At 32.6% G+C, this 12871-nt stretch overlaps 3 protein-coding genes across 3 annotated transcripts; 1 reads left to right on the plus strand and 2 right to left on the minus strand.

Moving 5' to 3' along the window:
• Positions 1–2495: 2495 nt before the first annotated feature.
• On the minus strand, positions 2496–4186 carry LOC134831257 (transcription factor MafB). The gene has a single exon (XM_063844937.1). It carries the CDS (start codon positions 3847–3849, stop codon positions 2752–2754), a length of 1098 nt encoding a protein of 365 aa, XP_063701007.1. The 5' UTR covers positions 3850–4186; the 3' UTR covers positions 2496–2751.
• Positions 4187–7155: 2969 nt separating this feature from the next.
• On the plus strand, positions 7156–9573 carry LOC134830104 (RING finger and transmembrane domain-containing protein 2). The gene is made up of 7 exons (XM_063843474.1): positions 7156–7897; positions 7971–8034; positions 8091–8168; positions 8227–8338; positions 8405–8534; positions 8605–8710; positions 9179–9573. The coding sequence occupies exons 1-7, from the start codon at positions 7395–7397 to the stop codon at positions 9479–9481; spliced, it is 1296 nt and encodes a 431-aa protein (XP_063699544.1). The 5' UTR covers positions 7156–7394; the 3' UTR covers positions 9482–9573.
• A 29-nt stretch (positions 9574–9602) lies between these two features.
• On the minus strand, positions 9603–12860 carry LOC134830105 (tribbles homolog 2). The gene is made up of 6 exons (XM_063843476.1): positions 12653–12860; positions 11308–11850; positions 11110–11238; positions 10731–10891; positions 10028–10219; positions 9603–9963 (listed from the first exon to the last, which is right to left on the minus strand). The coding sequence occupies exons 2-6, from the start codon at positions 11806–11808 to the stop codon at positions 9687–9689; spliced, it is 1260 nt and encodes a 419-aa protein (XP_063699546.1). The 5' UTR covers positions 11809–11850; positions 12653–12860; the 3' UTR covers positions 9603–9686.
• Between the last annotated feature and the right edge of the window lie 11 nt (positions 12861–12871).

The raw sequence follows: 12871 nt of genomic DNA on the forward strand, positions 1-12871 counted from the left end.
ATTTGAGAAGAAAAGATTTAATAATTACATAACAAATTCATGGGACGACAAATTTATCGCTCCGATCTGCCAAAGAAGAAAATGAGAAGAAAAACAAAAATTCGAAATTTATCTGGTGATTTACTTCCGAATTATTTAATAATGTTATCAAAAATTCACTCTGTTTTTCTACTCAATTAGTACCAATTTGGTAAAAAGGAATGACTAAATTGTTATTGTAGGTATTCAGTCGTGGGGCATAACAATAGACAATAGCAAGGAATTTATTATATTTTGTTTGACATAAAGGTTAAACGGGTGGAAAAGTTTTCGTTGTAAGAAAAGATGAAAGATACCGCTTCTTACGGTATATGATTGTTTTCCTTTTTATTTATGAAAATTCCCAGGAATGCGAGTGTGTGATAAATTTTGACTTTTGACACTTTACAGCTTCATCACCCGATGTGTCGTTAAAAATAAATTTAGGTAGGAAGTTTGAAAGAAAATAAATTTTCCAACAAATTAATCAAATTCTCAGTATTCGTAAAGTTAAAAGGAAAAAAAAAGAAATTTAGCATTATATGAACATATTCAATTTTCGGTTGATTTTTTGCTTCTTAAGTGAAAAAAACTTAAAATTGGCAATTTTCAATATGCATTATTTGAATACCAAGTTCAATTTTTAACTAAAACTAGCAAAAAATAATACAATTCATTTAATTTTTATTGCACATTCGCGAATATTGGTTAACAACAGTTGACAAAAGTAACTGTCAGAACGAAAAATCATTAATTTACATTAAAAATGCGTGCATTTTCTTTATTTTGCATTTTTGTTTTTTTTTATATATTCATAATTTTGTATATGAAAAATATAAGTTTTTCTAGGATTATTATCTCATTATTTTTCAAACATGAAAAATTTATCTTTTTAAGAAATTTTTTCTCACATTGTTTTCGCTTCCTTCGATCATGTTTTCAGATCCTTGTAAAATTTGGGTATTTTTCATCAAATTTTATGAAAAAATTTTTAAAAAATGTTGAGTAAAATATTTTAACATGACTATTTTTTTTCATTTCAAATAAATAAAATTTTTAACATTTTTACTAAAAAAATGGGTGTTATGAAAAGATAAAAATTTTAAACCAAACAAAAATCATATTTATTTTTTTTTTAACGCTTCCTTGCCCCATTTTTATGTTCCAATCAAAATAAAATAAAAAAATTTAAAAATTTTAAAAATTTCGTTTTTTGTTATTTTTCATAAATTTTATTATCAAAAAAATTTATTTTTCAATTAATGTTTTGAAAATCATAAATTGAATTTTAAAAAAATTTTTTCATAAAATTATTTTTTTTTTTTCAAATTTTTTGAAATTTTTTAAAAATTTTAATTTTTCATTTTTAACTTAAAAAAAATCAATTTTTACTTTAAAAATTTCAAAGAAGATTATTATGAAAAGATAAAAATTTTAAACCAAACAAAAATCATATTTAAATTTTTTTTTTTAACAAATTCACTCAAAAATTATGAAGTAATTCTCTCATAAATATTTAAATAAAATAAAAAGTTTTAAATTTTTAATGATTTTATAAATTTTTTAATAAATTTTAAATTTTTAAAAATTGTTTTTGATTTCCTTCCTACCTTCGTTTTGCAAAAAATAATGAGTTGAGAGTCATCATTTTTCACAGTAAAGGTCAAGATGATTAAAATCCATTCACTTATTGATTCTTGCCACGTTTCGTCTGGAAAATCTGTGAAATATTCTACAAATTCTGGTAAAGACGTGTAAAAAATAGCCCATGATAATCACCAGAACGAAATAACGCCATTTAGATAAGATAATTTTTTGTTTTATCGTGTGGAAAGATTTGCATTTATTGTCTCGACGGACGTTCTTGACCATATTTCAACAGGAAATAGACAGAGATGAACTTAATATTTTGTGTTGGAGAAAAAATTGTTTTTATCATAATTTTTTTTAAATATATTTTCAAAGAAAACTTTACTATTGAAAATTTTTTGACAATTTTTAGAAGAAAATTTTAGAAAAATTTAGGAAAAATTCTAAATAATATTTTTTTTTTACTTTTTCTTCAAAAAATATACAAAAGCTCAGTAGGAAACAATCGTTATTGACACTCATCCAATTGTGTAAATATTGTACCCAGATCATGTAAAATGTTGTAAAATATTGTACAAAAGCAAATATTGAAAACAAATAATCATTTATCATTTTGTGAGTGCAAATAAAGACATCAATTTGACAATAATTTGCTCCCATTCCGATAATGATGCCTTTTGAACTTTAGTATGCGAAAGAAAAATGACGTGGGAGTTTTGATTTCTTATCGTTCACTTGTTGTTTTGAACCCACATTCTTACCTTTTGAGTCTAATTCCGTGATGACACGCGATTTCCTTTGTACCGCAAACAAAAACAGGTTGAACTTTTTACAGTTTTTCTTTATTTACATGTCAGTTTAGCAAAAAAGAAAATATTTTGTTAAAAAATAACGAACAATAATAACATAAAACTTAAAAAAGTTCTTAATTATTTGATTTTTTGCAGCGACTCGACAACAAAGAAACATTTTTTGAAAGGAAGCACTCTATTGCAATTGTTTAAATTTAAAGTGTTATAAAAAAAATTAACAACCATAACTTTTTTTTGAGAATGTCTTAATACTAGAATCGTAAGTTTTGTCATTTTTTTTGTCATACCTCTAGTGATATTTTTGATGGAACTGCATCGGATTCATTTCGCGTCATAGGTAGAATTCGGGCGAACCACTTTCGTCACTGTGCAACTCGTTCGTGCCGTTACTGCCGTTTGCCGCCTGGAGATTTGCGGTCCGCATGAATTTCTGCTTGTAGTGATCGCGTTCCTGCACTACGCGTCCCAGCTCCTGCTTGATCTTGTTCAGTTCGTGGTGCAAGTGGCGATTCGTAATTTCGAGGTCGTGTCGCTGCTGGAGCCGTTTCGAGCGACAATTTTGCGCGTATCCCCGATTCTTGAGCGTGCGTCGTTTCTGCTTCAGCCGGACCACTTCTTCGCGCGGACAACCATGCAAGCGTTTGTTCAGTTCGCGCACACTCAGCGACATCAGGAGATCATCGTTGATCGCGTCACTTTTATCACTACAAATACTGGAGTAACTGCCACTGCCGATGCCGGAGTTACGGGGCGAGATTGTCGAGGAGGTCGAACTCACGGAATGCGGTCGATTCATACTGTGGTTGTTGTGGTGCAGTGCCGCCACATGCGACGGATGCATGTTCATGTGCTCGTACTGGGATGGATGGTGCTGCGGTCCGAAGCCATTGGCGCCTGCTTGCGACGACGCATGATGCATGTACTCTTTGCGATCCCAATTGGCAGTATTTTCCTGGATAACGGAACATGCAAGTGGTCGTAAATCCAGCGGTTGCGGATTTTCGCTTCGCATTGCGCTCGAAAACCACATCATGCCATCCATGAGACCCGCTTGACGCGATTCGGCGTGATTGTAGGGCGAGTACGCTTCGCTCTGGTGATTCGGCGACGACACTGGAGGCGTTTCGGGCGGCGTCGATGGAGCTCCCGAGGGAATTTGGTTAATCAGGATGGGTTGACCGTGCATCGGGACGTGCGGATAGTCGCCGGCATGCGGAGAAATTGAATGCATTTTACGATCCGGGTCCGGATACGCGGACCACGGTTGCAACGAGGATTTCACTTTGATCGGGACACTTTCCTCGTCAACGGGAATATTCCAGAGTTTCGCCGTTGGGGGACTGCTGTTGTTGTTGTTCTCCTTCTTTACGCCGTCAAAGTGATCCAACACAAACTCCTGCACATAATCGTCTGCCAAGTGTTCTTCCATTGTGTATCTCTTGTTTTCGCAAAATGTTCAGTAAAGTCTCTTTTTCATCACATTCAAAATTTAATTCCAATAATTTTTAACCTTTTTTTTTGCCCGGATCACTTCATACTTTTAGTTATTACGAAATAATCACTCAAGAGATCAGCAAATTTGATTGCACAATTTTTTTTTGCTTTTTTCAAAAATTAATTTTGATTGATTTTAACACACATGTGTTGTCGTATGTGTTTTTTTCTTTCATTTATTATTGCAAATTAATCATTAAATTTTTTTTTGTTATTTTTTTATCACTCTTATCAAGTAGTTCTTCGACGAAAATCGATTTAGAAAAATTAGTATGGTCACTGTTTGCCAATTTCGGATGAAATAAAATTGTATTTTGATGTGCGAATGTGCTTCCTTGAACAAATACAGGCATGGGGTGTGGCAATGTTACAGTAACCCCGTGGGGCGGAGCGCATTCGTGCAAGGTGTCGTGTGCAGCAACGTTAACTGGCTTAGAAAGCGGCGACGAGTGCGCATGCCTTGGAAAGTCTATCAACTCCGCCTGCGATATTTTCCTCGCTTTTTTCATTCTTCTCATGTGTAGGAGGCTAAATTAAATTTTGAAGCCTGTAAATATTTATTTTGCAACACCGAAGCTCCGAAAGAGGTCCAATTAAATTATTGGCGCGAGGACACGAGTAAATTTATGTGGAAAATTTGTCTACAGATGATTTTTGTGCATTTATTTTTTTGAGCAGACGCCGACTTAAAGCAGCAATTTAATTAACTTATCAACGACGCAGACAGCGAAAAAAGTGGAAAATTTAAATTAAAGCTGATTTTTTTGGCAGAAATTTCCATTTTAATGTGGTAGGAAGATCTTTTTTGACTGGAGGCACACCCGCATAATGCACCAATACACTCGTGGAGCGCATAGTCGATTGTTTAATTTTAAAATAAACAAGTGATTTATTTGCTCGTCGTATTCGTCGTTATTATTTTAATTTATATTTAGATTCTACCTACTGATAATAAGTGATACGAATAATTACTATTTTAATACTTTGTTGCAGGCTCTTGAACTTTGGTGAATTATTATTTTGTATTTACACATCATATAATTTATTAATTACTACCTATTTTTTATTTAATAGCATTAATTTCAATGATATATCAATTATTATTTTATATTTTTTCAGGAATTTAAAAAAAATGTGGCAATCACTTTCCAATTTTCCAATGAAAACTTCCAAAAACAATGAAAAAAGGACAAATCTAAGGAAGAAATCAAGTAAATTTGATTAATAATCATAAAAATGACCTACTCTATAAACCTAACTGTCCTAATAATTGATCTCGAATCGTATGACGAACGAAGAAAGTGTATCAAAATTGAAAAATTGAGATAAAAATCATAGACCATGAATTTAATGTTGAACAACGGTGGATGGATGATGCGCAGTCTTTTGAATTTTCCTGCGGTTTCTACAGACTGCCTCCTATTACAATATCCAGCCATTTTAAAAATGTAGCAATCGTAGCGTATCTCTCTGCTTCCCTTTCTCAGTAAGTCATAAGCGATAAATTTACATCGAATGGCAGCTACACATTTTACCCAAAAGAATTTTACAAAGAGATAGGAAATTATATGCATGAAGACACTCGGTGGAGATGGTAGCTTCCAGGTTTTCATTTTAAATTTTTATATTCTTGTTCGATGTGATCCAAAATAAATCATTTTTACTTGATTATGAATGTATAAGAGTATAAGAATGTATAAAATGTCACAATTTTTTTTTATTTTCTGGATTTTTTTCGTAGGTATTTTTTCGATCATAAATATGAAACTTGGTGCCAAAAAAAAAAATTAGAACCAACAAAGAGCCTTCTTAAGTTTGCATATTTAAAGGGTATTTTCCTGACGTTTCTTAAGATACCTTGGTAAAGTGATCTTTAGAAAAAGGGAATAAACTCTGATAAAATGAAATCAATTACCAAATTTGAATTAATTAAATTTCTTTTTTTTTTCGAAATGCGGTAAAAAAATTTATTTACGATTTGTCATAATTTTTTGAAAACAATTTTTGATTAAAAAAATAAGTACTTTATGTCAAAAAATTGCTAAGTAACAAATTTTATACATTTTCTCGTTTCTACAGAAATTTTCGCAACAAATTTTGGGAAACTTAGGTAATTTCACTTTGACGAAAATTTTTGATCATTAGCTTTAAAGGAATCCAAAATATCCAAATGTTTTTATATTTTTTAAATTCGTTAAAAATCATAAATTTTTTCCTACGTTTCAAAGGTGTACTTAATAATATTCAGTGAAAATTGTTTAAAAAAGTACAAAATTTGCTGAATAAGACCCAATAGTCTTAGGTCGGATTGTTATTATTATTATTATATTATTTTTTGAAATTTTGTCACCAAAAGAGCTCATTTGCTGTAAGAGTCAATTTAGTTAAAAAAAATATGGGGAGTATGATTAAATTTCTGGCCTGTCGTATTCCCCGGGAGCCAAATTTTTACTTGCCAAAAAAAATGGTGAAATTCAGAAAATTTTTATCAAATATTAATATTTTAAGGTTTTTAAAAACATAAATTTTTTTCAGTTTTTTTTTTACAATTTAATTTTCTTCATAATTTAGGCTTTTTTGTCATTTATGGTGCTCTAGAGATACTGGAAAATTAAAACTTTGATTTTGAAATTTTAAAGTTTTCGTCACAAAGATAGAAATTCAGAAAATTTTTTGTTTTTTTTGTGTAACTTACAAAAATTTAATTTTTCATAATTTTTTTTTCGTCATTTATGGTTTTGAAACTGGAAAATTAAAACTTTGATTTTGAAATTTTAAAGTTTTCGTCATGATACAAAGATGGAAATTTTCAAAGTATATGGCCTTGTTTTTTTTTTTTTTTTGTAACATACCTTACCAAAATCGTACTTTTTCATATTTTTTCCCATTTATCATATTTAAATACGAATATTAAAAATTAATGATTAGGTAAATAATTTTTAAAATAATTAAAAAATAGGAAAAAATTATGAAAAAGTACGATTTTGGTAACGTATGTTACAAAAAAACAAGGCCATATAAGGTTACCAGACTGGAACGTTATTTTTGGGATCCAGGATTATATGACTATAAATTGTTTCATTTATCTTCCTGTAAGCCTTTTGATTTTTAAAATTCTTTAAATTTAATAAATTGAGCTATTAATCTTTTATTATCCTTGCAGGACGAAATTTGAGATTTGAATATCAAACCATCTGGCAGCACTGAGCGAAAGTGAATTAGCATAGGTGAATTCGTGAAATTTGAGTAAATAAAAAATTGAATGGACATCACGGAAGATTTTATGTTTTACGTCTATATCACCCTTACACTGTTCCCAGTTTACTTGTTATTCAAACTAGCTCAGTGGATGGGCTACGAGCTCTTCGTGAACAACTAGAGAATCGCGTTCTGACAATTGCTTTTCTCGGAAAACTCGAGAAACGGTGAATCATAAAGTACATACAACTTGCTTGTTCATCGCAAGTAAAAAAGTAAATAATGTCGACACCAGAGACTGGCTCGGATGGTTTGGAACAACAACAACAACAACAACCAGTCGTAGTCCAGTCGAATAACGCCGCTGCTGCTGCTGCTGCCGCCGAGAGTAACGTGACCCCCGAAAGAAATGCTTCATCTTCCTTTGCTGCAATAAGATTTAGCTGGAGAGAGAATCTGAGTTCGAACCTTTCAAATATGCTGCAAGAATTTCGTCCCGTCTTCGAGCCGTCGTCGCGGACGTTCCGCGCAAATCCAAGTGACAGTTTTGTGATAAATCTAGATAATAGTCAGGCAAGTGTGGTTGGGGGCAGCGTCGGAGACGACTCGCCGAGCCACAACATGCCAAATGAGCAAATTGCACAACCGAACGCGATGATGGACTCGCAAAATGAGCAGAACGATTCGACAAACGACAACAATTTATCGGATGCCCTTGCCAGCATTCCAGACACAGCCACAAGATATTTGCCATACATATGCATTCTCATTGCTAAGAGTTGTTAGTGAGTATTTGTCTTTGATTGAATCGTCAAAAATGATGAAATTCCGTTAATTTGTGAACTTTTTCTTTTTTAGTGACCATATTGATGGCATCTTAGATTTCTTTGCATTGTTTGTAACGTTCTTCCATTCCAATAAGGTACTTTTTGAGCGAATCTCCAAGTGAATTTCTAATTTTTTTTATTCATTTTTCAGGTTGTTCGCCAAGAAATTACAAAACAAGGCCAACGATCTGCACTACCTCTACTCCGAGAGCTCTTTTTTATCATTGTTGTACGTATTTTACTAGTTTTTTCTCCGATTTTTTTTTGATAAATTTCACTTTTCACAGGTTGTGACAGTCATTGGTTTCATGCTTGACAAGAAAAACATTCCATTGAGTTTGCTGGTGGCCCTTCCAAGTGACGAGGAATTCACTCTCAAACGTTTGCTCTTTGCTGTCGGTACGTGTTACGTCATTTAATAGCCAAATTGATGGATTTTTAATTGATTTATTTGTCGTTTTGTAGGCATTAATGATCTTATGCTGAAGCTCGTGACAGTCGCCTTGAAAATTTTAATAACTTTGATACCTCTATCGCTGTTGGAGTACAAGGGCCGAGGACACATCTACCTTGTAGTCGAAGCTTTTTCGCAAATGTAAGTGACAATTGAGTTTTAGTTGAATAGTTTTCTTTAAATTTTTGTTTTTCATAAATTTTATTTTTAGGTATCGTGCTTTAAATCCTATTCAGGGATGGTTGCTCTTCCTGCTGAATTCCTATGTGGGCACTGAGAAAATTGTTGGTGTCATTTTAAGTGGAGCGTATATTGTGGTAGGTCATTTCAAAATAACATTTGAGATCTAAAGCAATTTTTTTTTTAATTTTTCACATTGATTTTATTTTTTTTTCGAAACAAAAAAAAAATTGAATTTTTGACATTTTTACATAAAAAATCATAAAAAATTAAAATTTTTACTAAAATCGCACAAAATAACGAACTAGGAAATGTCGAAAAACAATCTTTAAAATTTTAATTTTAAAAAAAAAAAATTAAATAATAATTCACGTTTAGAAGAAAAAAAAATGTTCAGTTTTCAAAAAAAACTTATTATTTTTTAAATTTTTTTTAAATTTTTCTTCAATTTCGAATTAAAATTTTAAACAATATGAAAATAAATTAATTCGAAGTAAAATATCATCGTTTAACTTCCAACTTGTTGAAAAAACAAACAAAAAATTTAAAAATATTTATTTTTAAAAATCCAAACAAAAATATTAAATTTCTTCTCTTTTTTTCAGGCAAAAGGCTCAGATTTGCTGAAACGAGCGAGCTTTTGCAAGTCTGCCGTTACGAAATTCTTGGAGAAGACAAGTTTAGGCAGCAGACCAACCAAAGAACAAATCAGTCAAGTGTCTCTCTGTACAATATGTCACGATCCGTTAACGGAACCGGTCTTGTTGCCTTGCAATCACATGTTTTGCGAACTGTGTATCGTGACGTGGCTCTCTCGCAGCAGCATTTGTCCCCTTTGCCGTGCAACGGTATCGGACGACCCGAATTACAAGGATGGAAGCACAACATTTTTCTTGCAACTTTATTAATTTAACTAACAACAGAAAAAGTATATATATATTGATTGATAATAATCCGGACGAAACTTATGAATAAACAAATAAAATGTTATTTTCTGATAAAAAAAAAATGCTTGAGAGTTATTTTGTAATAATTTTTATTTGCAAAATTGTAACAATATTAGTTTAAAAGTTCTATTTTTTTGTACATTTGTGGTTTAGCCTAAGAACTAATTCAATGATTATTGTTTCCACGCGCAGAGGAGGATTCCATTTGCGGAACCATCTGATCATCACAAGCTGAATTGCTGGGGTAATATTCCCGTTGCTCGGTTTGCATGAGCCACGGGTGATGCAAAACATCGGAAGATGTTATTCGTTCGGAAGAGTCGCGCCGCAACAATGCCCGTATCATACATCGGGCTTTTGCCGAAAGGCATTCCGGGATGACGTAATGTCCTCGAGATATTTTCGCAAACAGGTTTGTGTGCTCGGAATCATTGAAGGGATATCTTTAAAAAAAGAGAAACATATTTTTAAAACTCTATCAGATGCAATTCTGATAAGATCGCTTACCGTCCAACAAGCATAGTGTACAATATGACACCCAAAGCCCAGATATCTGCAGCTTTACCCGAATATTTCGTATTGACCCGCAGTATTTCGGGCGAAACGTATGCTGGACAGCCTCTTTTGTCTTGCAACAGATCACTTGAAGGGTCATCGAGAATCACAGCATCTTCTAGTGTCTCAAGTTTTAGATGGGTTCTAAGGAAAAAAAATTAAATTGTGTCAATATATGTACCTATTTTGTTTTTATCAAAAAGGATTATGTTCAAAATTTTAAATTAAATTAGGTGAATATTCAAAGTCGCTTCAAATTATTTTAACTTAAGTTGAAAATCCATAAAAAGTCTAATTAAAAAAAATATATATTTACAAAAACAGAACTTTTGTTTTCTTTTTTTTTAATTTTTCAGGAAAAAAAATTTTAATTTTTTTTATGAACTTCTATTTATGACAAATTTTTATCATGAAATGGTGTGAAACCAATTTTAAAATATTTAATCTCAATTAGAAATAACAAAAATATTGATAAACGGCAATCAACCATTTAAATTTAGCAATTTAATATGAAATGTTTTGTATTTCAAAACCTGTTTTTTTTTATTTTGCCCTCTATCCCTTTGAAAAACTTTTCTGAGACAAAAAGCTCAATACTGAATTTATCTTAAACACCTATAAGATTATTTTGAAAAAAAATTTAATAGAAACTCACTTATCAGGACTTGCGAAGACAAATTTTCGCAATTTGAGATCTCGTAATATGATGCCTTGCTCATGACAGGCCTTCACAATCTCACACATTTGACGGAAGAATAATTTTGCTTCACTTTCCCGAAGACGCTTTTTAACGCGAACATATGAATGTAAGTCGCCCTGTAACGAAAAAAAGAAAAAATAAAAGATTATAAATTATTCTTCATTCTAGATTCAACTGGAATTATTCAATAAACAAACAAAAAAAAATTGCAAGAATTGCAAAAGAAAAAAAAGGTCATTTTTTAATTTTTTTGTTTTTGCAAAATTTTTGACCTTTCTTATCTTTTAGCACAAAAAATTTTAAATAAAATCCGTTAAATGCAAATTTTTCTTACCTCGGTAGGTGTAAAGAAGACATAGGTACAGTTATTTTCTGTAATCGCCTTAACCAACTGATTAACATAAATATGGCCATCTAATCTGAAATGTGCAGTTAACAACGTGGAACAAGGATTTCGCATAATCTGCAATCACAAAAAAAAACAATGAACAATTAATTATTTACTCCCACAGCGAGAGAATCAACCACAAACCTTGCACTGTAAGGGCGTTTTGTCACAGATATCGATACAATTGTAGAACGAACTACCGTCCATCGTATCGAACACTAAATATCTGTCGGATATCAATTTGGAATTTGCGGCGAAACGCGTCCCTGAAAGCGGATCGGGTATTTGGCTGTTGGTGGTATTACTATTACTACTACTACAACTACTGCTATTGGCGCCGACGGGATTCGACTCGTTTGCCGCCTGCCGTTTGCTGGATGCCGAGTGCTGAGATCGCGGATCTTGCATCTTGTATCGGTGATATCGACATTTCTTTGCTGTATTGCTATATTCGGGATTACTTGAGGATTGTTGTTGCTGTTGTTGCGTTATTGGATTTTGCTGTGCTAGTTGCTGCTGCGTCGCAGCTTGAATCTGTTCCTGTTGGTGTGTTTGAGGTTGAGTTTGGGTCGAGACATTTCCCGTGCCAGTTGTTTCGTTATTTGAAGTAGTTATACTTCGTTTGTTATCGATTCTTTCATTCATCTTTGTTTGACGTCGAAGCGCCGCCGATCATCAAATTATTGCCTAAAATTAAACAAACATCAAAGGTAAGCTTATGTTTTGACTGCACTACGATTTTTGAGTGATTTATATTATTTTTTTGGCTATTCACGTTTATGCTCATATAGAGGTACGTATTTACTCTTTTGTATGAAGCGTAGCAATAACCTTGTCTACTAGCCTTGATTTAACAAATAGCAGCATATAGCCAATGATATTTTTGGAATTGCTCAAATTTGTCACGAAAATCGCGATTGATGCAAACCTAACGTTCTTAGTACTCACAACTGAGTAAACAAAGAAGTAATTAGCACACACAACTGTTGCTTAGTTGCTAGCGCAAGAAGAAAGCTGACGTCAGACGGACGCCTGTTGCTAATTTGTCGGTGCAATTGTGGGAATTTACGGTGAAAAGTGCTCAATAACTCTTGAAAAAGACACAATTATCACCAAAAATGTCCATCTAAGAGTCGCTACAGAGTACGAAAACCTTGTAAATGTTGTTTCTACACGTCGCATACACATTATGTGTAAATATTTTCATTGCCATTGATCATTAAACATCCATCTCTTTGTATTATTCGGGTCTATGGACGTATACGGCTGTCTATGTGTCGTTTGTAAGCTGAATTACCTTCACGCGAACCATTAAGAAATTACAGACACTGTTTTTCAGCAACTTTTGCAATAATTAGTCATTCCCGAATTTAGGGTTTTGTTGGTCAAGTAACTGTCCGTACACTACTCGTGGCTCGTACACTCGCAGATTAGAATGCTCTACGATGGCGTTCTTGTTGATTCGTGTTCTCTCTTGTTCGAAACTTACTTTTGATTACAATGCACTTGCTTCACCACTCAGTTTTTTCACAATTCTTCACTTTTATCGGGCGTCTTGCGTATCCATAATACTCCGCGCGTATCCAGATGCAATTTCGCGATATTTTTACACTGAATTTCACTGAAATTTGCCAAAACTGACGAAATTACGGAGAAAAAAGCGCAGGTGTGTTTCGACCAAACAAATATGAATTCTCTAATGGCGACA

Source organism: Culicoides brevitarsis, chromosome 2 (assembly GCF_036172545.1).
Source record: "Culicoides brevitarsis isolate CSIRO-B50_1 chromosome 2, AGI_CSIRO_Cbre_v1, whole genome shotgun sequence".
Lineage (NCBI taxonomy): Eukaryota > Metazoa > Arthropoda > Insecta > Diptera > Ceratopogonidae > Culicoides > Culicoides brevitarsis.

Coding starts and splice junctions, on each gene's coding strand:
- LOC134830104 (XM_063843474.1), top strand. CDS start 7,395: ATGTCGACACCAGAGACTGGCTCGGATGGTTTGGAACAACAACAACAA. Junction 7,898..7,970: donor CTCATTGCTAAGAGTTGTTA/GTGAGTATTTGT, acceptor TTTCTTTTTTAG/TGACCATATTGATGGCATCT. Junction 8,339..8,404: donor ACGTTTGCTCTTTGCTGTCG/GTACGTGTTACG, acceptor GTCGTTTTGTAG/GCATTAATGATCTTATGCTG.
- LOC134831257 (XM_063844937.1), bottom strand. CDS start 3,849: ATGGAAGAACACTTGGCAGACGATTATGTGCAGGAGTTTGTGTTGGAT.
- LOC134830105 (XM_063843476.1), bottom strand. CDS start 11,808: ATGAATGAAAGAATCGATAACAAACGAAGTATAACTACTTCAAATAAC. Junction 10,892..11,109: donor TCTTCTTTACACCTACCGAG/GTAAGAAAAATT, acceptor TTTTCGTTACAG/GGCGACTTACATTCATATGT. Junction 10,220..10,730: donor GTCTTCGCAAGTCCTGATAA/GTGAGTTTCTAT, acceptor TTTTTTCCTTAG/AACCCATCTAAAACTTGAGA.